Raw genomic sequence first — 20,376 nt, 5'->3', positions numbered from 1 at the left:
GAGCTGCCCACCTCGTGTCTCGGTGTGGTGGATGTGATTACCCCACTTTCCAGATGGGGAGATGAAGATCACACAGCCCCAGACTGCAGACCCAGGCTTAGAACCAGACCTCACTGGCTCTCATTTGTCTAGAAGTCTCCAGAAACCACCTTGAATAAGGCAGGGTAGCAAAGCAGTTTTTCAGCTGCACTCTGGTTCATGTTTGGGGCGATCCTGGGGCATCCTACAGAACTTATTTAGGAGCCTCCACTGCTCCGTGTTTGTCTGGGCCTGTGTGGAGTGACATGGGACCCCCCCAAGGGCCCTTAGACCAGGCCTGGGCTCAAGTGGCTCCAGGTGTAAAGGAGCTATACCCGGACACGGCCAACTCTACCTGGGCCTGCCAGCCTAGAGTGTCCACAGGCATCATAAGTTTGTGAGCAGCCCCACACAGATACCTCTCAGAATCATACATTTTCATACCAGAAGAGGGCCACAAGGCTGGCATGGGGGAGCCTGCCCAGGAGAGCCAACAGATACTGTCCTTCTGGCAGCTTCCAAACAGAGTCCCAACCCCAGGCCTAAAGGAGTAGATTAGTTCTGTTGTGCATTCTGAGAACTTGGAAGGACCTCATTCAATTTTGAAAAGCTTTGAGACCCACCTGGAGTTCATCTTTGAGGTACCAGCCTTAGGGCAGTGTGAAGGCATTGGGCTTCTGTGTCTGTGAGGAGGTGTGTCTTACCTGATCTGGTCTGTGCTGAAGCTGGGCTACGGGAGTTGCTGTTGATGATTTGTAGGACTCTTGGCTACATGGCAGGTGTTTGCCAGCAACTGGTAGGTAGGGATTTTTCCCATGTCACCTTGAATCCAGCATTCAGGCTAGCAGAGCTTGTGGTCCCTAGGCTAAGTGGGGTCAGAGCAGTGGTGCCAATCACCATGGGGTCAGGGATGGGTGTTTATGGCCCCCTGTCCACTCTTAGCACATGCTGGGCATTGAGGACAGTGGCGTTGTACGGCCACTCAGTCAGGGTTGGAGAGTTAACATGCCCTGGTGTCCCGCAGCCCTGCATGTCAGGTAACCTCCCACAAGAGTGGACTTGTAGGTAGCAGAGAAACCTCCCTTCTTCCTTTACCCATTCAGCCCTCATCACTCCCATCCCACCAGGGCAGACTGCTTCCTCCCCCAGGCCCTGGGACCTCTGAATGTGCATTTCTAGTTGGCTCCTGATCTGCTGCCAGTGCCTTTTGTTCTGGTGAGAAAGAACAAAGGCACGTAGACTTGTTCATAGCCAACAGTGCCCCAGTGAGGAAGTACATGCAGAGTTGAAGAGTGAGGGCACTTTATTTTTCCCTGAGGTGTTGAAGAGTACTTCATATGGGTGCCTGGGTGGCTCAGTTGGTTGAGCATCCAACTCTTGATTGTGGCTCAGGGCGTGATCCTGGGGTTGTGGGATTGAACCTTGTATTGGACTATGCACCGAGCATGGATCCTGCTTGAGACTTTCTCCCTCTGCTTGCTCCTCCACCCTTCTTCCCTTTCTCTCTCTCTGTCTCTGAAAAAAAAAAGAAAAAAAAAGAAGAAGAGTACTTCAGAGAAGGCCATGAAGTAGGAGTAGGAGCTTGCTTGCCAGTCAGCAGGAAGAGGGCACAGCCTGGGCTGGGTGTGGCAAGTGGGTCCTAGGCTGCCCCTGCTGCTGGCCCAGTCCCCACTCCCTTCCCTGGTTGCTCTTGATCAACAGGAGAGTAACAACATGGTGGTGCCTGCCATGCAGCTGGCTAGCAAGATCCCAGACATGTCAGTGCAGCTGTGGTCATCAGCCCTGCTGAGAGGTGAGTGCAGCAGCCAGCCCTTTGCAGAGATCAGGGCCGCTGGGAAGAACCCAAGCCTAGAAGGTACTGGGTAAGCCCTGTTTAGCTTCTGCTCAGATTGGGCCTCTACAGGGCACAGCCCCAATTCCAGCATATACTCAGGCTCCACAGGAGATCCTGTTTGGGGGCAATGGGCACTGGGCTCAACACAGGATCGATTCACTCTCTCCATAACGCCATTTCTTGGGGTCTGGGTGAAGAATCGGGTTGTAAGCCCTACCCCTCGCTCTTGGCTTCCTTCCCCCTGAATGGCTACATTAGTCATCCCTGTCAGACAGTACTGGCCAGAGTGCTCTGGGTGCCCAGGGGGCTCTCAGCAGCCATCAGCTTTGGTACTGCTGCTCCCCTGTTTACAGATTATGCTGTTAAAGTCCAGAGACTCATCCAGACCCCTGGGAGGAGGCAGAAGATGAGCTGCTCCTGTCTGCAGTGGGCTTTGTGGGTCCATTCAGTCCTGCCTCAGAAGTGGGTGTTAGGTTCCATGCTCTAGTGAGTTCCTGTGTGCCCAAGGGTTGGCTGGGAACTCCCTGGAAGGGCCAGTGTCCACAGGGAGCTAAGGGCTTTCACTGCCCAACTGGCCCTTGTGTCTGTCCACGTGGGCCACACTGCTCACCCACCGACAAGAATGTGACTTGGGAACTCTGAAGGGCATGTGTGAAGGCTGTTGGCAGGTGGATTTTGCTGATCCTGAGACAGGGCTCAGGGCAGGTGACCTGCCAGGTACACAGGAGAACCTACTGGTTTGACCTTAGGGCCCTACCCACACCCAAGGGGAGGACTTGGGGACAGTGACAGGGCAAGATGAACCTACCCTGTGCGTGTCCCCCCCTTAGACCTGAACAAGGCCTGTGGGAATGCCATAGACGCCCATGAAGCGGCCCAGATGCATCAGAACTTCTCGCAGCAGCTGCTCCAGGACCACATTGAGGCCTGTAGTCTCCCTGAACACAACCTCATTACGGTATGGGCACTGGGTTTGGGGAGGCAAAATGGGGGTGCTGGTTGACTCCTCGGGTCCTGTTTACCCGGCATGAAGCCCGCAGGGGCCTTATTCCCTGAAGAGGAAGTACACACTTGGCTGCCACCTCCTTGCATGTCTCTAACGATCCCTAACTCAGCCTAACCTCAGGAGCCCCCTCAGATGGGGTAGACAGCACCAGTCACCCGAGTGGGTGATGTAAGATGCTTCCCAAAGGCCCCACTGACTCAGGGGTGGAGGACAAAGGGCCCTGGCTGGACAGCCAGCCCAAAGAGGGCAGCAGTCCAGGGCAGACATGCAGCCTGTCACACCCCTGCTCCTCACCTGTGTGTTCTCTCCTCTCTGCAGTGGACGGACGGCCCACCCCCCATGCAGTTCCAAGCTCAGAATGGACCTAATACGAGCCTGGCCAGCCTCCTGTGAAGCTCCCAAAAGGAGCCACCCAGCTTCTCGGGGACTCTGTGGGACCTGGTGTGTCCCCTACTTCATCCAGATGGCACTTGAGCTTTCCTTAGAGGTGTGCTGGAGTGGGTGTCCCCAGGCTTCTTTCCTGACTGTCTCCAGAGCTTCCAAGTCCCTGTGGAGTGTGCAGTGTGGAGTCCACCTCCCAGGAAGAGCTGGCCAGCCATTCCCACCAGGTAACAAGACCCCCGGTGCCGAGGCTTGCAGGTGGGATATTGGAGCCAACTTTCCAGAGCCATCTTTTAAAGTGGACTTGAATTGCCAGTTTTGCTTCCACGTCTGAGTCACACCTTCAAGGGAACGTGTCTGGGCGGAGGAGTGGGGTGCCAGTTGTCAGGGTGGGTGGTACCACTGGTGCATTACCACGACTTCTGTCACCTGGGCCCCCGTGCCTGGCTGGAGTGTTTCCTCTGCTCACAGCAACTTCCAGAGGCCAAACACCAGTTTCTGCCCCACAATTGGAGGGAAGAAGTGATGACATGTGTCAGGGACAAGAATGCATATCCCACCATGACACTTTCCCCAGCTTGCCTTTCTGTCCAGTGTGTCCTCCCTGCCCCCATCTGATAGCCAGGGCCTCTGATCAGGGACCCTAGGGGACCCAGGAACTTGGCTTCCAAGCATCTGTACCCTGACTGGATTCAGCGTCCAGCCATGGAGGTGCACATTCTTGTAGACACGGGTGTGCATGTGTGTGTGTGTGCGTGCGTGTGTGGTGATTCACGGAGCTGGAGCTGGGGGCTGAGACTCTTAATGTGTGCATCAGCTACCTTCCCCCGTCAGCATCCATGCTGCTGGGCAGGAAGCAGGGAGAAGCGAGGTACCCTCAGCCCACCTCAGGGTACCTGAAGGAAGAAGGGCCTTGCCTCCTGACAGCTCTGTGGTGTGCTCAGCAGCGGACATTGGCAGACGCCTGGAGCTCAACTAGTAAGCAGACAGCAGTTCCCCGGGCCCTTGCCCTGCTCTCAGGAGGGAGGATGAGGCGACCTACCTGCCTTGTGTTTTGGGACAGCATTGAAACCTCTTCCTGAACCAGGTGCAGACAGCCATGCTCAGTTCTGTGTTCCTCTTGGATAGTCGAGGAGGTACCCCAGCGGTGATGGTGGCATTGGGGGCAGTCGAGGTAGCCGCCGCCTCCAGCTTCCAGTGCCTGGAAGCGTCTCCCCGCAGAGGAACGGTGAGTGGTCTTGTTAGTCAGGGTGGCTTGTTAGTTTGCATCTTGTTACCCTTGCACTGTGAGGGCTGCTTCTTGAAGCCTCAGTGTCTGATAGAAGGAACACTGGGATCACTCAGGTCAGCTGCTCAGGCCCTGAGGCCTGGGTGTGCCTTAGCCACAAGCAGGGCTCTCAGCAGACCCCCCTGCGCTGGGCCACTGCCCTTACCAGGCCAGCATCAAGCCCCTGCTGCCCACTTGGGAAGCCAGAGACAGGCATGCAAAGTGAACTGCTGATTGGAGGCATGGGCTGGCCGGGACTTGTCCTACAAGGACCCATCATCTCTGTGGCATCCTGGGTCACTCAGGAGAGCCTAGCACTGTCCCGTGCTGCTCAGGACCCCCTTTTTGGCTGATCCCCCTGGGCCCATGAGGCCTATAGAAGAGGGTGTGACATGTTGCCACAAGCTGTCCTGTACTGTCTTCCTCCCCCCTCAAGGGTACTTCCTCCTCCCCCAGGCCCTCCCCTCCACCCAAGGGACAGAGCCCCCCCCCCCTTACCTTGAGCTGCCCCTATTGGCCTGGACCCCGCACTGTCTGACCTCTCCAGACCCTCATTACTTCTTCAGTCACACTGTACATCATGTTTGTCTCTTCATATTTATTTAAGCCTTTCTTTGCTTCTAGGGCATTTTTTATGTAGAGCAGTTGAAATAAGAACCTCAACACTTAATATCTGTCCTGATGTTAAAGTACTTTTAATGACCACCCTGTTATCTATGTTCATGTAAAGTTAAGGATAAGTTTTTATGTTTACAGCTAAGAATTCAGTACTCCATGTTTGATATTCCACTCTAGCTTTATGGAAGCCAGACTGCGTGTACATGCATTTATACGCGTGCAAACTTTGAACTTCCCCTTCGCTGTTGCATCTTTTGGTTACATAAAGCTGTCATAGTACCTTCTTGTGAGTCCGAATTGAGTGCCTCACATTTCTCACTCAATCATAAGAATTTAAGACAGGCTGCAAGTGATCTCCCAGGGAGACCTTTCACAGTCATAGCTAAGTGTTCAGAAAAAACAGACAAATGAAAAGTCCAAGCCTTTCAGTGTACAGCGGTGTAAGGGAGCAGCAGAAAGATTCCTGTTGGCAGGTAAATTACCGAAAGCTGGCCAGACTCTTGTGTGCCCCTTCCACTTTCTCCTGTGGTCCTCAGGGTCTGGGGGACAGGTCCAGGAGAAGCTGGGTTCCCTGGGACACACACTGCTGCCTCCCCATGGCTGGGTCTTTGCAGTCACCAATGGGTGAAGCGAGGGTCCTCTCCCTGGGGTAAGAACTCCCCACCACACCAATTGGGAACACTGGCAAGGAAATCAGATAAGGGCTGCCTGGTACAGTCGGTTGCATTTGTTGATTGCATTGTCTCTGTTTTGTTAAGGGTTTTTAATAAGTATGTTTGGCATAATGTCTTTTAATGGGTTTGTAATATCTTACAGTTTTAGCAGCCTGTAACTTCAGCTGGTGCTTTTAATCAGGAAAAAATTTTTTGTAAATACAAAACATTGTTTAAAAGACATAACCCTAGAACATAACTTCCTGTTGTTGGATTTCTTTTCCTATATATTCAAAGTAAAATAACTTGCAGGAGCCACCACTTGCTTTGTCTTTGTCTTGTTATCTGTCCCTTGTGTGCACTGCTCCAGAGATGGGCTCTCGCCCTCTGGCCTGGCTAGCAGGGCCACGAGTGGGCATCAGAGAGTTCTGCTAACCAACAAGTGTAAGGATGCAAAGCCCCATCATCCCCTGGACTGGAGGACCTAATGGAAACCCAAGTCTTCTTTCCTCCTGATTGATGTTCCTCCAGAATGCCCCACCTGGAGGAGAGGGGACCCCATAGACTTCAAAGACTTGGCCCACAGCACTGCCTGTTCCTCCCTGGCTCTTACCACAGACACATTTGCTTGCTCACCTAGTGTCCTATTTCCTGTGTTCTTAGAAAACACAGGGTTTGGGGTAGGTTTTTGTTTTTCAATGTTTCTTCTCTCTTTTGACACGAAAGTCACATAAAATTAACCATTTAATATGTACAGTTCAATGGCACTAAATACATTCACAGTGTTGCAACACCTGTCTAGTTCCAGGATATTTTTATCCCCTCAAAAGGTAACACTGTCCCCATTAACTCTCAATCCCATTCCCCCTACCCCAACCCCTGATCTGCTTTCTGCCTGTGGATTTGCCTGCCCTGGACATTTCATATAAATGGGATCATAATGTGGCCTTTTGTATCTGGCTTCTTTCACTCGACATGTCTTCAAGGTCCATCCATGTTGTAGCATGAATCAGAATTTCATTCCTGAAAGCTAAATGATATTCCACTGTACGGATGGACCAGTTTGTTTATCCGTTCATCCATTGATAGGTACTTGGGTTGCTTCGTCCTTGTAGCTATTGTGAGTGGTGCTGCTGTGGATGTGTCCCTACACATTTTTGTTTGAACATGTGTTTTTGGTTTTCTTGGGTTGCATCTTGTTTTTAACACAAGGATGGTGCCTGGCTGCCACCCACACTATGACAAGGCCCTCCTGTTGGTCTTATCACTGTGCCCCACAATAACACCAAAGTGGTCTCAACTCACTCCTCGGAGCACGTATGAACTTTCCTTTGGGCCAAGGTCCCAAGGCAGCACCACTGGCCACTAGGTGTGTCTGGGACCCCACACAGCCCTGCCAAGAAGAACTCCCTACTGCAGCACATGTTGACGCCTGTCCCCCTGTGCTCCATCCCCAACAACCCAGCCATAAACGGCTTTATCACTTGGGGTGGACTCCGCCTGCCCTACTGTTGGCTGGGATATCGTTTTTTCCACCGGGGGCTTCACAGCCTTTCTGCAGGAGTCACAACCTGAGCCCACCCAATCAGAGCACAGCCACAAATCCACCATGTGACAAAACCACCCACCAGCAGACATGTGGCCACCGGCTGGGAGTGAAGCACACGTGACGAGTAAGCCAGTCCTGAGATGGCCACTGTTTCACAGGAAGTAGGCTCATTTGGGCGCTGCAGAACAATGCCCTGGTTGAATAAATCAGCAGTTTCCGGAGAATTTCCCACAAACTGCCAGACATTGATAAACAAAGAATGGCTGCTGGAGTCCAAGATTTGGGGGGAACCTCTCAGGTAAAACCAAGCAGGTTCCTTTCAGCAGAACTGGTCAGCACAAACAGACACAGTACAGAGAAGCTTCTGCAGGCTGTGCAGGACACACTTGGGAAGTGGGTGACGAACACAACCAGGAAGCAGTCACAGGATGAGGGGGAGGCCAGGAGTGGCCCTCACAGAGGCCAGCAGATGGCAAGGGCAGCTGGCCTGAGCACTGAGTGGCCAGGGTAGGAGGTCATTAGGTGTCCTTTACACACACTCCAATCCTCAGACATCCTGCCTGTCCACCCATTGCTGGCCATCTCCACTGCTCCTCCCCAAGTCACAGTGACATCTCCCACTTGGATATTGTCCAGCCTCCTCCATGAATGATCCTGGAACGTTCTGTGCTTGCTTCTACCTGTCCCCATGCCAGAGGCACTCTCCCTGTAGCTGCTCCACTCAGCAGCCCGGCATCAGCCAGGACTGTTCCAGCCCAGGCCCTGCACATGTCAGCAAGTCCACAGGACAGCCTCAGAGGAAGAGCACAGGCGCCACTGTGGACACCTGCCTACGTGGTCTGTGGGTGTTGGCATGCGCCGTCACTGTGCCTGGGTACCCCTGCCCAGAAATGCCAACAGGACCCTACTGTACTGCAGGGGGTAATGAACTTCACATCCCCAGGCCAATGGGCGCTGGGGGTCTGGGAATTGAAAATGTTCACAATGTGTGTTGGCTTTCCTCTTTGGCCTAGCTGAGTGTGTCACGTTTACGTTTCCCCACAAAGAAAGCTATTCAAGGAGAGCCAGGCAGTTCTGCCTCTATGGTCCTGTCTGTCCAGCATCTGATGGCTTCCTTGATTTGAACCATGCTGGTAAACCCCAGTCAGCTCAGAGTTCTCCACTGGACACAAGAGGCTAAAGTGCTACTGGGGTCAGAGGAGGGTGGGGTGTCCACCTAGGTCAAGAGATGGGGTGGGGGGGTGAGGGGGCTCTACTCCCTCATCCCCAACCCCTCCAAGCGCTGCTTCTGGACCCCAGAGGGCCAGGGAAGGGGACAAGGAGCATTGCTGAAGAGTTTAAAAGTTTATTTCACCCCAAAGTCATGCTCACAAAGTGAGATTACAATGCAGTTGGATGGGAAAAGGAAGAAAAAGATTCATTTCTATGTTAATTTGATTTCCTTACTACTTTGATATTTTAGGTACTTTTTTCAAGGACCAGAAGAGAGTTCAAAAGACTTACAGTGTTGCTTTATGAGAAATACAATGCGTTACAGCTGCCACGACAAACGTCAGTTTTTAAATCCCAGCATTCTTACACTAGCTTAGGGGTTTGTGAGAGAGAGATCAGCACCATCTGCCTCATCCCTGTCATATATACCCTGAAACGCTCTCTGGAACACAGCTCGCTAGAGATGGGCCCCTTCGCCAGCGCGTGTTTGTTTTGCTCTGAGTGTCCTTTCTAACCACAAGCCCGTGTATTCGGTGTCTGTGCCGCATGGAATCCAGGCTCCGTCTGCATCCCCTGGAATCGGGCACACTCTGTCCAGAGTGAGTGTGGGGTCCTGCGGAAGTTCCGCTACTGTAGGGTTCTGCTCACAAGTGCTCCCCTAAAGGGTTAAGTACAAAGTGCTCAGAAGTATCACTTTGAACCGGAAGTGTATCTCCCACTCTGTCTTCATCTGCATGTGTCACCAGTTGCTGTGGGCAGCTCGGCCTGCTCCATCCTCTGCCACCAGGGGGCACGGCGGCCTGAGCAGCATTCCCACCTGGTAGACCGGCTCCCAGCTGGCATGGATGGGCTGGAGGTTACCAGTGTGTAGTGTGGCCTGGCCTTGTCCTCATTTGTAGGGATGTGGAATAGCCTTCCCCGCAGGGTCTCTCGGTTCCTCTCCTGTGTGCTGTGGGATCCAAGATGCTGACCCCCAGGGTTCTCCAGGTGTTAGGGCTACACCATTCCCTCAGTTACTTACCAAACCTTTATTTGGTATCTACTGGCTGCTAGGTGCTGGGGCCACAGCAGGAGCTGTATCAGGCCAAGTCCCGGCCCTCAGGGAGTGGACATTCTACCAGGAGTCTGACAATGGGCCTCAAGTAGGAGTGAGCCTTGTTCCACTTGAGACAGGAGAGCAGCACATTGTAGGATGGGAAACCAGGGGACAGGTGGGACGCACAGTGACAGGACAGAGGGAAAACCTCCCTCAACCAGTCAGTCAGAGCTGGACGACGTTTCAACTTCTGCTACATAGACCCCAAGACTGTCTTGGGGAGGGCACGGGCGAGCACAGGGCATGCGAGCTGCCGGCCCTCCCGTGGCATTCAGAAGAGCAGGGGCTGCCACACACAGCACCTCGGGTACAGCTGATGCCAGGCCATATCCAGGACGATGCTGATGGATGGTGAAAGTGGCCAAGCTCCTATTTCCAGAAGGAAGATCAAATCCCTGGGTCCCCTCAGGCCCTTCTCCCCCCACCACCCTCAGGCCTATTTCCCAGAAACAAACTGGGGGTGAGGGTGGTGCAGACAGGGCTAAATGTGCATGGGGGTGTGTGTCAGACAGTGACAATAACAAAGATGGGGTCACTGACCCCCTCCCTTGTATAACGTGGACTCCAACAGCAGGTGATGGGGGTCAGGGCATTCTTGACATTACCACAAACCACCCAGACCAGATGCCTCGGAGCCAGTCCCTTATCCAAGTGCTCCTAACACCCCGCCCAGCAGCTACCACCCTGTTTCCTGAGCTGCCCCCTCCCAAGGGAAAGGGAATTCATCTCTTGAAGAAGTTCTTCCGGCCTCCAGAACATTCCTCAGCTTTCTGGTGCCAACAGAAGGAAGTCCCAGCTGGGCCACACCCAAATCCCTCATTCACAGGATCTGTTTCTCTCTCGGCATCTAGTTCTCCTCAGACCCAAAACCTTAAGGAGATTATTTTCCAGGGATTATTTACCCCTCCCTGACTGTGTCCTGAAACGGTCACAGGCCACATTTGTGGTTGGCCTGATTCTGGGGCCACCCACATGCCTTGACTGCAGAGTGCAGAGTCAGGTGGGTTTGGCACACACAGACAGACCCCACAGCAGTATCACCTCAGTCCCTGTGATGGGAAGAGTGGCCCATGGCCACATCATCTCTCTCTGGATTCTTCCAACCTTCACAGCCACACCTTACCTTGGTGATCACAGCCAGTGGGGACAGTGGGTGAGTGCTGAACGCGCTTCCCTCCCATCTCTTAACTCTCAGAAAAAGGCCAGAACATAGATCCATCTGAGAATCAAGACAACATGATACATGTTTGTGATGCAATGAACCCCAGAGGCATTTCGATGAATGCTATGTGGGCATCTAACCAGAGTCAGGGTACCCAAAAGTATCACCAGTTCAAGTTCACAGTCTGGGGCCAACGTGGATTTTTGAAGCCGGTTCATCTCTCTCTCTCCCAAGCTACACCAGATACTAACCTTTATATCTGACCAGTTCCTCCAAAGGCCCCAGGCTATGGGGTCATGTGACACGAACTACTCAAACCTGGAATGACTTCTAGTGGTGGCCTGGCACATGGAAGATTTCTGACATTCTCAGATAGATTTACACTAAAGGGCTGTGCATTATTGATCTGAAATTCCAATCTAACTGGGCGTCATATCTTTTCATTTCTTAGGTCTGGCCACCCTGGAGGCTCAATAATATCTTTGAATAAAGGAAGTGTAGGCATGAAATCAGACAGCTGGAAGATCACAAAGTCCAAATCTGGTGGGAAACAGAGCTCATGATGCTTTGCAGAATGGTTCCCCCTTCCCATCAGAATAAAAGCTCGCCTCCTCTCAGCCTGTCCCATCTCATCCCTGCCCACCGGCTTGCCAGTCGCTCTCTGTCCCGTACCTGGTGCCACCTCAGGACCCTGGCACCTGCTATCCCCCTCTGCCCAGAATGCTCGCTTCCCAGGTCTCTGCTCAAATCCACCTGCTTGCAAGCCCATGACTTCTGCCTTGGCCACACCCCGCCCCTCCCCAGTCACTGTGTCACACCCTTGACTACTTTCCATCATCATCATCATCATCATCATCATCAGTTGAAATTATGTTGTTTACTTCTCTGTCAGTCTGCCCCTTCCCACTCGACTTGCTCGCCACAGCATCCAGACAAGTGATCACAGGCCTCTGAGGAGCCATGGGTGACAACTCTATTGGGACCTGGGCCTTCTACTGAAACGCCTACCACAGCATCATCTCTCCCTAAGCTGCAAGCCCCTGGCTCTCAGCATCACCTGGAGCAGGAATGAAGGTTTCCAAGACCAGGCGGTTCTAGGGACTCCTATGTTAGTAAGAAGGTAAGTTAGTCTTGGGGCGCCTGGGTGGCTCAGTCAGTTAAGCATCCGGCTTCAGCTCAGGTCATGATCTCACGGTTCGCGGGTTTGAGCCCTGCATCGGGCTCTGTGCTGATGGCTAGCTCAGAGCCTGGAGCCTGTTTCAGATTCTCTCTGAAGAGAATCTTCAGTACCTCCCTCTCTCTGACCCTCCTCTTCTCATGCTGTCTCTCTTAGAAATAAATAAAACATTTTAAAAATTAAAAAAAAAAAAAGGTAAGTTAGTCTCTATAAATCTAGGCAAAAGTTGCTTTCCCAACCCAGGACGTGTAGAAATAAATACCCCTGCTCCGAGTACCCTAGGAACTTCCCTCGCTTTGGAAGGCCCCAATGCAGGGGCTTCCTAGGGGTTTCTCTGGTGGACAGCAAGGTGCTTCGTTTTCAGGAACATTCTAGAAGCTGGAATCAACCCCCTCAGGACAGTCCTGAATCACTAATTGAGGTTGGTGACTTGAGTCTGTGGTGAGAAGTATCACTCACCAGACCACTGGCTTTCAATTTAAGAGATCAGAACCTATGGACTGACTACCTCTGTGTGTGCACAAAATCAAAGCTGGCCTCATATGTCTGCATATGGACTGGAATCCCCCTGGAGGGACATGAAAGAGCCTGATGTCACAGCCCATGGGCAAGGAGACAGGAGGCCTGAAATTTAGAGTGAGAGAGAGATGACTCCTCCCTGGTGCCTTGTCCTCGAACGAATGAGTTAACTTTTGAAAGATTAGAACCAAAAGAACAAAATAAGGTGGAGGCACTAGGTGTCCTCTTTCATTCCAGGCCATCCTTGAAATGCTCACCTTGCCATCCGTCCACTGCCAGCCCCGTGTAGGTCTCAGGGGGAAAAGAGAAGAATCTGTGCTGAACAGATCTGTTTCTATAATCTTTATATGTCTGGGGGAAAATCTCTTTCTCCCGGCTCTCTTGTCTATGCTTCAGCAACAATCCGAAAGAAAATTCTCTTGCAGAAGCCCAGAGCCTCGGTGATCAGATGTGTCAGAGGCTGAGCAACAGGAAGGACAAGCCTGTTCAAGTCTGGGTGGAAGCCAAAGGCAGGAAGCCCTGATGGCTGCTTCCCCATGGACTGGCCCAAAGGCCTTATCATGGCGGACAGGAGCAGCTCAGCAGTGACAGGGAAACTTCCCTCACTAAGGTACACGTGAGACCTTTGGGGCATGATTCCCTAGTGCTCAGAGCTCCCTGGGGACTGCTGAATTCCACCCAAGACATGAGTACAAACCCTGGATCCCCAAGCCGCCTGTTCTGCCCCTGGAGTTTAAACACCCACGAAGGTGAGATGAATTTCTGGTCTTTGAGACTCAGTCAGGCTCAGCCCAGGGACCAGCTTGGCCCTCACTTTGCTGTCGAGCTAAGTCACACCCTCTCTAGGCACTCCTCACTTGGGAAATGTAGAAGGTGGACTAGCTGATTTCTTAACTTCTTCTCTGGAATATCCAACATGAGATTATCTATACAAAGAGGGACACAGAAGGGAGAAATGAAGAGACATTAAGAAATTGTAGGTGACTCAGGCATTTAATGTTTATAGGTAATTGTGTATATTATTAAACTGCATGTGTGTATTTATTATGTGTATATTGAGGAATGTGATTCTATCCTCTGGGAATGTATTATATAATAGAGATAAGAAAGGAAGAGGGAGGCCTGGGTGGCTCAGTCTGTGAAGTGTCTGACTTCAGCTCAGGTCATGATCTCACAGTTCGTGGGTTCAAGCCCCATGTCAGGCTCTGTGCTGGCACCTTAGAGCCTGGAGCCTGCTTTGGATTCTTTGTCTCCCTGTGACTCTGCCTCTCCTCCGCTGTGTGCTCTCTCTCTCTCAAAAAAGAAAGAAAGAAAGAAAGAAAGAAAGAAAGAAAGAAAGAAAGAAAGAAAGAAAGAAAGAAAGAAAGAGAAAAAGAAAGAAAGAAAGAAAGAAAGAGAGAGAGAGAGAAAGGGAGAGAGGAAGAAAGGAAGAGGAAAGAAAGGGAGACAGAGAGAGAGAGAGGAAGGGACAAGGGAGAGAAGAAAGGAAGGAGAACCCTCCTCCTCACTTTGTGTGGTGAATTAATACAAAATTAACAATAACTAAAGGATCAAGAACAGAAAATGTTAGTCACCAACACACTCATGGCCCCAGCAGGTGGAAAGGCTTGGCTGGAGTTGGTGATTTCATTCCTCTCTCTGGACCTTCCTGCCTCTCTATGCTGCAGCCCGAAGAGCTGTGACCATGCCCAGGTCTAGTTTGAAGTGGCCGGGAGGACTTTGGAGAGAGAGCAGGCAATTGCAAAGATATCAGGATGGGAAGTCAGACCTAACTTCTGGTTTTGTTTATTTGTGACCCTGGCCAAATAAAAAACCCTGAAGCTCAGTTGTATCCCCTCCAAAATGGGGCACTATTCCTTGATCCCATACAACTGCTAAGAGAGGCAGATGCAGTTAGGGAGGCAGAAGCTGGCTTAGCCAAGGGCAGCATGCGGAACCAGCCCTTTTCAAATCACGGACAACGTTCGACTGACTATGGGTTTGCCGAGATGTTAATGGGTATTTTTAGAATAAAAGAAAACAGATCACATGGTCAAGGAAGTTGGCACTAGACCATAATAACATCCATTATCAATAGTAAAGGTTTAGCAAAATCTTCTAGTTGAAAAAACAATTTAACAGAGAAATTAATCATGGAATCCCTATTAATATCTTGAGGCATTCTTATGTCCCCGGAATCCAGAGTGGGGCATTTTGTGCCGAGTAATGTATCCCCCATGGGGACACCCAATGGATGCTTGAAACCACAGATAGTACTGAACTCTATATATACTACGGTTTTTACTCTATATACATACCTATGATAAAGTTTAATTTATAAATTAGGCACAGTAAGTCACAATATCTAATAACAGAATAATTATAACAATATAATGTAATAAAAGTTAAGTGAATGTGTTGTCTCACATTCTCCCAAAATATTTTATTGTATTGTACTTACTCTTCTTCTTGTGATGATGTGAGATGATAAAATTCATACATGATGAGATGAAGTGAGGTGAAGGACATAGGCTCTGTGACATAGCATTGGGTTGCTGTTGACCTCCTGACAATACCTCAGAAGAAGAATCGTCTTTGCTTAGACCAGCATTTGTCCACGAGTGTCCGAAACCATGGAAAAGGTGCGGATAAGGTGGTACTACTGTGAGGCATCATTCCAGAATGACACATCCCAGGAAGAAACTGGAGTAAACAGAGGGCCACAGAGAGGACTGAATGCCAAGCCAAGATTCAACCTTTGATGATGGAGAGTTTCAAAAACATTTTCTTCTTAATCACAAAAGCAATACAATATCAGCCTCCTTAAAAATGGAAGTTTTTTGAGTAGGGATGTGACATGGTTCATGATTTAAGAGAAATTAGTCTAACACTATGTGTGTAATTGATTATGAGAGAGAGTTGTTAAGAGCATTTTGGGAATGGATGGTAGCAATGGAAATCAAAAGAATAGACAGAAAAGAAAGGGGACAAATCATAACACTGAGAAACTATCTTTTGAGTTTGATGAGTGATGTTAAAGAAGTCTCCAAAGATGGGGGCACCTGGGTGGCTCCATCGGTTAAGCATTCGACTCTCGATTTCAGCTCAATTCATGAGCTCACGCTTTGTGAGCTGACAGTACAGAGCTGCTTGGGATTCTCTCTCTCCCTCTCTCTCTGACCCCTCCCACCCACTCTCTGTCTCTCTCTCAAAATAAATAAATAAACTTAAAATAAAAAAAGAACTCTCCAAAGATTTAAAAGCTTTTAGCCTGGAACACTGGGAAAGTGATGTTAATTTAAAAGAGTGATAAATGGCAACTAGTTTAAAAGATAGGGCTATCCCTCCCTTTCTCTGCCATTAAGGTGTGTGCAGTTGACTTTGTGCCTCGTTGTGTCTTCTTACATGACTTTTAGGGTCAAGGGATTCCTGGTTGAGAAAAAAAAGCAGAATCATCCCATTCCCCAATGGATTCTGATGAAAATTAGTAATAAAATAAGGTATAACCCTAAGAAGAGACATTGGAGAAGAACCAAATTGAATCTATAAGTCACTTATGAGATGGCACACATAGTCATACAGTATCAAGGTCACTAACATCTTACCCTATCATATTGAAAAGGTCACCACTCTCTCTGGACAGGTGGACATATTTTATTAGGAAAATAATGTTTTCCTCTTTGTTTCTATGCTTCTGCCCTAGTAGGTTGTTTCAGTAATAAATACATGAGAACTTTTGTTTGGGAAGAAAAAAAAAGAATGGAGAACGGGTCAGAGAAAGACCCGTTCAAATTTTGTCTGAAACGTGTTCAGCTGTTGGGTTTGAGTCACATCCCATCTAGAAAGGAAGGAGATCCTAAACAGGAACTCAGGCTGACTGGGAATACAAATCTGGGAAATCCTAAGCCTGGGTGGCTTAGTCGGTTAAGCGTCTGACTTTCGCTTAGGTCATGATCTCGCGGTTCGTGGGTTCGAGCCCCACGTCGGGCTCTGTGCTGACTGCCAGCTCAGAGGCTGGAGCCTGTTTCAGTCTGTGACTCCCTCTCTCTCTGACCCTCCCCTGCTCACGCTGTCTCTCTATCTCCTAGAAATAAATAAAACATTAAAAAAAAAAACAAAACAAATCTGGGAGTTCCTAATTGCTCCACTGCTCAAAGGGATTCATTCTCTGAAGAAACACAGAGGGCACAGAGTAGTAGCAAAAGATGAGCAGCCTGGCAGAATATCCAGGTAAATTTGGATGAAGACTGATCAGGAGACCAGAAGGAAGAGAGAGGTTAAGAGAAGGCTCTGAAATGTAGCAGAATGAAAACCCTCACCTGAGTTTTAGGCTCAGATGTAAGTGCTTCTCTGGGATGCTAAAGGCCCTCGGATCCCACAGAACCTCAAAGGGTAGCAGTGGCAGTAAAGCAACTCTTTTCCATCTAGCACAGCAGTCAGCTTCTCCCTCTGCACGCAAAGTGGCCACGCAAGTCTAAAATGAACTCGCTCCTGCTCAGAAATACTTTCCTTCCTGGTTGGGGAAGTTACCCTTTTGAGTTAGTAGTCTTCTAGGCTGTAGGCATGTAGGTGTAGACAATACTTTTTGCTTCAGCAAAGGGTTATCACTAATCCCATTTCATTATGTCAATAAGAATCAGGTAAGATTTGCCACTAGAGTCCAGGCTTTTGACCTAGAGACTCAAAAAGCCCGGCAGAAAGGGCTCCTGGGCTCCATCTGGAGTTGATTCCAGATTTTCTAGCCAACCGACACCAATAAAATTACACTCTACTCCCCACCCCTGGATAATTCAGGTGTTACCTGACTTTCTCTTGGGGAAGCAGGAGGGTGACAGGCCAAACTCTTGAATTGGTAGTGTCTATTTCTCCCTGGAACCAGACACTGAGTTTTTAACCATCTTTTCCCTGGGAAAGCCAAGGCCAATTCCAGTGGATCTGCTAAAGGATGCAGGTTTCAGTAGATTAGCAATTCACATATGTGAACCTCAAAGTGCTCGGCAAACCCAAATGAATTTTGCTTCCCACAATCTTAAAAGGCAATAATGGAAGGGCACTTTGCTCTGGACTGCCACTGTCATCAAGTGACATTGAAGGACTTTAACATTTGTGCTTAGTCTCCTTCCCACTGGTATTAACCAGCTGTCATTCCTCGTTTTTAGTGGGTACTCTTCCTTGCCCAAGACCATAACACCAATAAGGGGTCTCTGTGGGCTGGCACCCACCAGGCCCTCATTTTTCTAACTACCACTGAGGCCCTGCCTTCCTTGCTGCCTGTGAAGTCCCCTGGCTCACTTCCTGTTTCCCTATTTGGATGTGAATGTCACTTAGCCAGTTTGCCCACATGATTTCCAAGACCTAGGAAAGGACACGCCTTGATGCAGAGAGATGCAATCGCTGCTACCACTGTGGAAAGGAAAGCCATCTTTGGTATGGGTCACATGTTCTTCTTTCTATTTTTTATGTCAGAAGCTGTGCTGGTGTCATCCATGGCGGGGGGTGGGGTGGTGGTGGCGCATTTCACTCCCTCTGATGAATGCTCGTTTGCCTTGAACTCTTCCAGGATACAATTTTCCAGACCAATGAGGTTTTTGTTTTACGTTTAGGATTCCAGACTTCACGGACATCCCTTAATCCAACATCTCTGCCTCTAGGCAATGCCTTTTTCCAGAGAGTAAAGAAATTCTGTACATTTTTAAAATAAAAAGGTGAAACATAATTATAGGTCCTGACGTTGTTAAAATTTTTTAAATGTTTATTATTTTTGAGAGAGAGAGAGAGCCCGAACGAGCATGAGTGGGGGAGGGGCAGAGAAAGAGGGAGACAGAATCCAAAGGAGGCTCCAGGCTTCGAGCTGTCAGCACAGAGCCGGATGTGGGACTCGGAACTCATGGGCTGTGAGATCATGATATGAGCTGAAGTCAGAGTCTTGACTGCTTAACTGACTAAGCCACCCAGGAGCCCCTAGGTCCAGACATTTCTAAGGATCAGTCTGGAAATTACACAAGATAGCCCTGAAATAACCTTACTTCATTTGCAGTCTCCCTGTGACAAAGTTAATTTTGGTGGCCTTGACCCTGATTATGGTCCCCCACTTGCCCTTTGCTCTTCTCACAGCTCGCCTAAGAGAGGAATAAGGCTCAGGAAGTTTTTGGTTGTCGACACGTCTCCACTTGACATAAGGACTCATAGGTCCCCCTTCTTCTCCCCTTTCCTGCACATAGGCCCAAAGTGAGATTAAGGCGATGCAAGTTTAGGATCCAGCCATAAAGTAGCAGTGGGATGTGAACAAGTCACAGTTACCTTCTAGGCCTCTCCATTTCTCATACATAAAATGAAGGGGTTGGACAATGAGCTGCTCTTGGATCCCAGTTCAGTTCAGTAACTGTAATAACACTGAGGGGTTACTTAAAGAAATAAGGCTGGATCCCTGCTCTCAGGAAGCATCCTGATTAGTGACTGGAATGAAAGGAAGAGCTCCTGAGTCCTACTGGGCACCATGCACCGCACAAGGCATTTTGAGCTCACACTCCTCAGTGTGACCTTTAGAGACTGGTGCTCCCATTTCTGATATGACTGAGGAACATAACTGGCCTGGCTCCTGGGGGTTCAATTGCTACTGAATTTGCAGTAGCAAAATTTCAAATTTTGATAGCTGCTAGCTACCAAATTCTGAGTGTTTATTGCCCACACAGACTGTGTCAGAAACTTGCAGAATATGGTAACTGTAACAACAGAGGTGCAAACAAGGGGATCTGGGAACACATTGTCTTGTTTCCAGTGGCTTCCTTCTTTAGCCGAGGACTCTGTCAACCTTGCCACTTGGGTCCAGGCTGAGCTCAGTCAAGAAAGAAATCAGGCTCCACAGGGCTGTTTGCCAACCTCCCACCCCTGTGACTCTCAGAATTTATCCTTTACTTTTCTTTCAGGAATGTCAGTCCACTTGTAACAATAACAATAATCCTTTCCACTACTGCTTCATAGTTTACAGTTTCACATCATTATCTCATTTAATCACATTCCTACATCTTCTTGGTATATCTTCAGTATAACATTCTGTCTTGCCTGACAGGCTTGTTTCCCTTTACTGCATTCATCTTGGCTCACAAGTTCCATTCTATAATGCAGGTATCTCAGTACCTTGCACATTTCTGTGCACAAGGTGGGGGGAGATCAAAGTTTGCCATGTCGAGTCCTCTCCATGTTGTGGGTCTTTCTCATTGCTGCCTTCTTTTTTTTTTTTTTTAATATTTTTATTTATTTCTAGGCGAGAGAGAGAGAGAGACAGCGTGAGCAGGGGAGGGTCAGAGAGAGAGGGAGATACAGACTCCGAAATAGGCTCCAGGCTCTGAGCTGGCTGTCAGCACAGAGCCCGACGCGGGGCTCAAACCCACGAACTGAGAGATCATGACCTGAGCGAAAGTCGGACGCTTAACCGACTAAGCCACCCAGGCGCCCCTCATTGCTGCCTTCTTCACCCCTTTGATTCGATGCTCATTTGGTTGTCTACTAAGAGCAAAGCTGGGTTTTTTTTTTATTTGTTTATTTATTTATAAGTAAGTAACCTCCACACCCACCGTGAGGCTCAAACTCATGATGCAGAGATCAAGAGTAGTATGCTTTCCCAACTGAGCCAGCCTGGTGCCCCAAAGCTGGGCTCTTAAAAAGATTTTATTATTTTTTAAAAATTATTTTTAATCTTTATTTTATTTATTTATTTTTTAAAATGTTTTATTTATTTCTAGGAGAGAGAGAGAGAGAGACAGCATGAGCAGGGGAGGGTCAGAGAGAGAGGGAGTCACAGACTGAAACAGGCTCCAGGCTCTGAGCTGGCAGTCAGCACAGAGCCCGACGCGGGGCCCAAACCCACGAACCGCGAGATCATGACCTAAGCGAAAGTCGGACGCT

At 49.4% G+C, this 20,376-nt stretch overlaps 2 protein-coding genes across 4 annotated transcripts in view; both read left to right on the top strand.

Moving 5' to 3' along the window:
* Window positions 1–6,098, top strand: part of MAU2 (MAU2 sister chromatid cohesion factor) — a 30,133-nt gene extending 24,035 nt beyond the window's left edge. For all 3 annotated transcript variants that reach the window (XM_039228220.1, XM_039228219.1, XM_039228218.1), the window contains exons 17-19: window positions 1,720–1,810; window positions 2,683–2,810; window positions 3,177–6,098. In XM_039228220.1, coding sequence (XP_039084151.1) covers window positions 1,720–1,810; window positions 2,683–2,810; window positions 3,177–3,251 — 294 coding nt within the window. In that variant the 3' untranslated portion in view covers window positions 3,252–6,098. The remainder of the gene's footprint in view (window positions 1–1,719; window positions 1,811–2,682; window positions 2,811–3,176) is intronic.
* A 9,006-nt stretch (window positions 6,099–15,104) lies between these two features.
* LOC120229246 (60S ribosomal protein L39-like) lies at window positions 15,105–16,020 on the top strand. The gene is made up of 2 exons (XM_039228084.1): window positions 15,105–15,113; window positions 15,847–16,020. Exons 1-2 carry the CDS (start codon window positions 15,105–15,107, stop codon window positions 16,018–16,020), a joined length of 183 nt encoding a protein of 60 aa, XP_039084015.1.
* The last annotated feature ends 4,356 nt before the right edge of the window (window positions 16,021–20,376 follow it).

The sequence above is a fragment of the Hyaena hyaena genome, unplaced genomic scaffold (assembly GCF_003009895.1).
Source record: "Hyaena hyaena isolate Hyena2069 unplaced genomic scaffold, ASM300989v1 scaffold_30, whole genome shotgun sequence".
Lineage (NCBI taxonomy): Eukaryota > Metazoa > Chordata > Mammalia > Carnivora > Hyaenidae > Hyaena > Hyaena hyaena.
The sequence above is the reverse complement of the archived record's forward strand: the minus strand, read 5'-3'. Positions and strand labels throughout refer to the sequence as shown.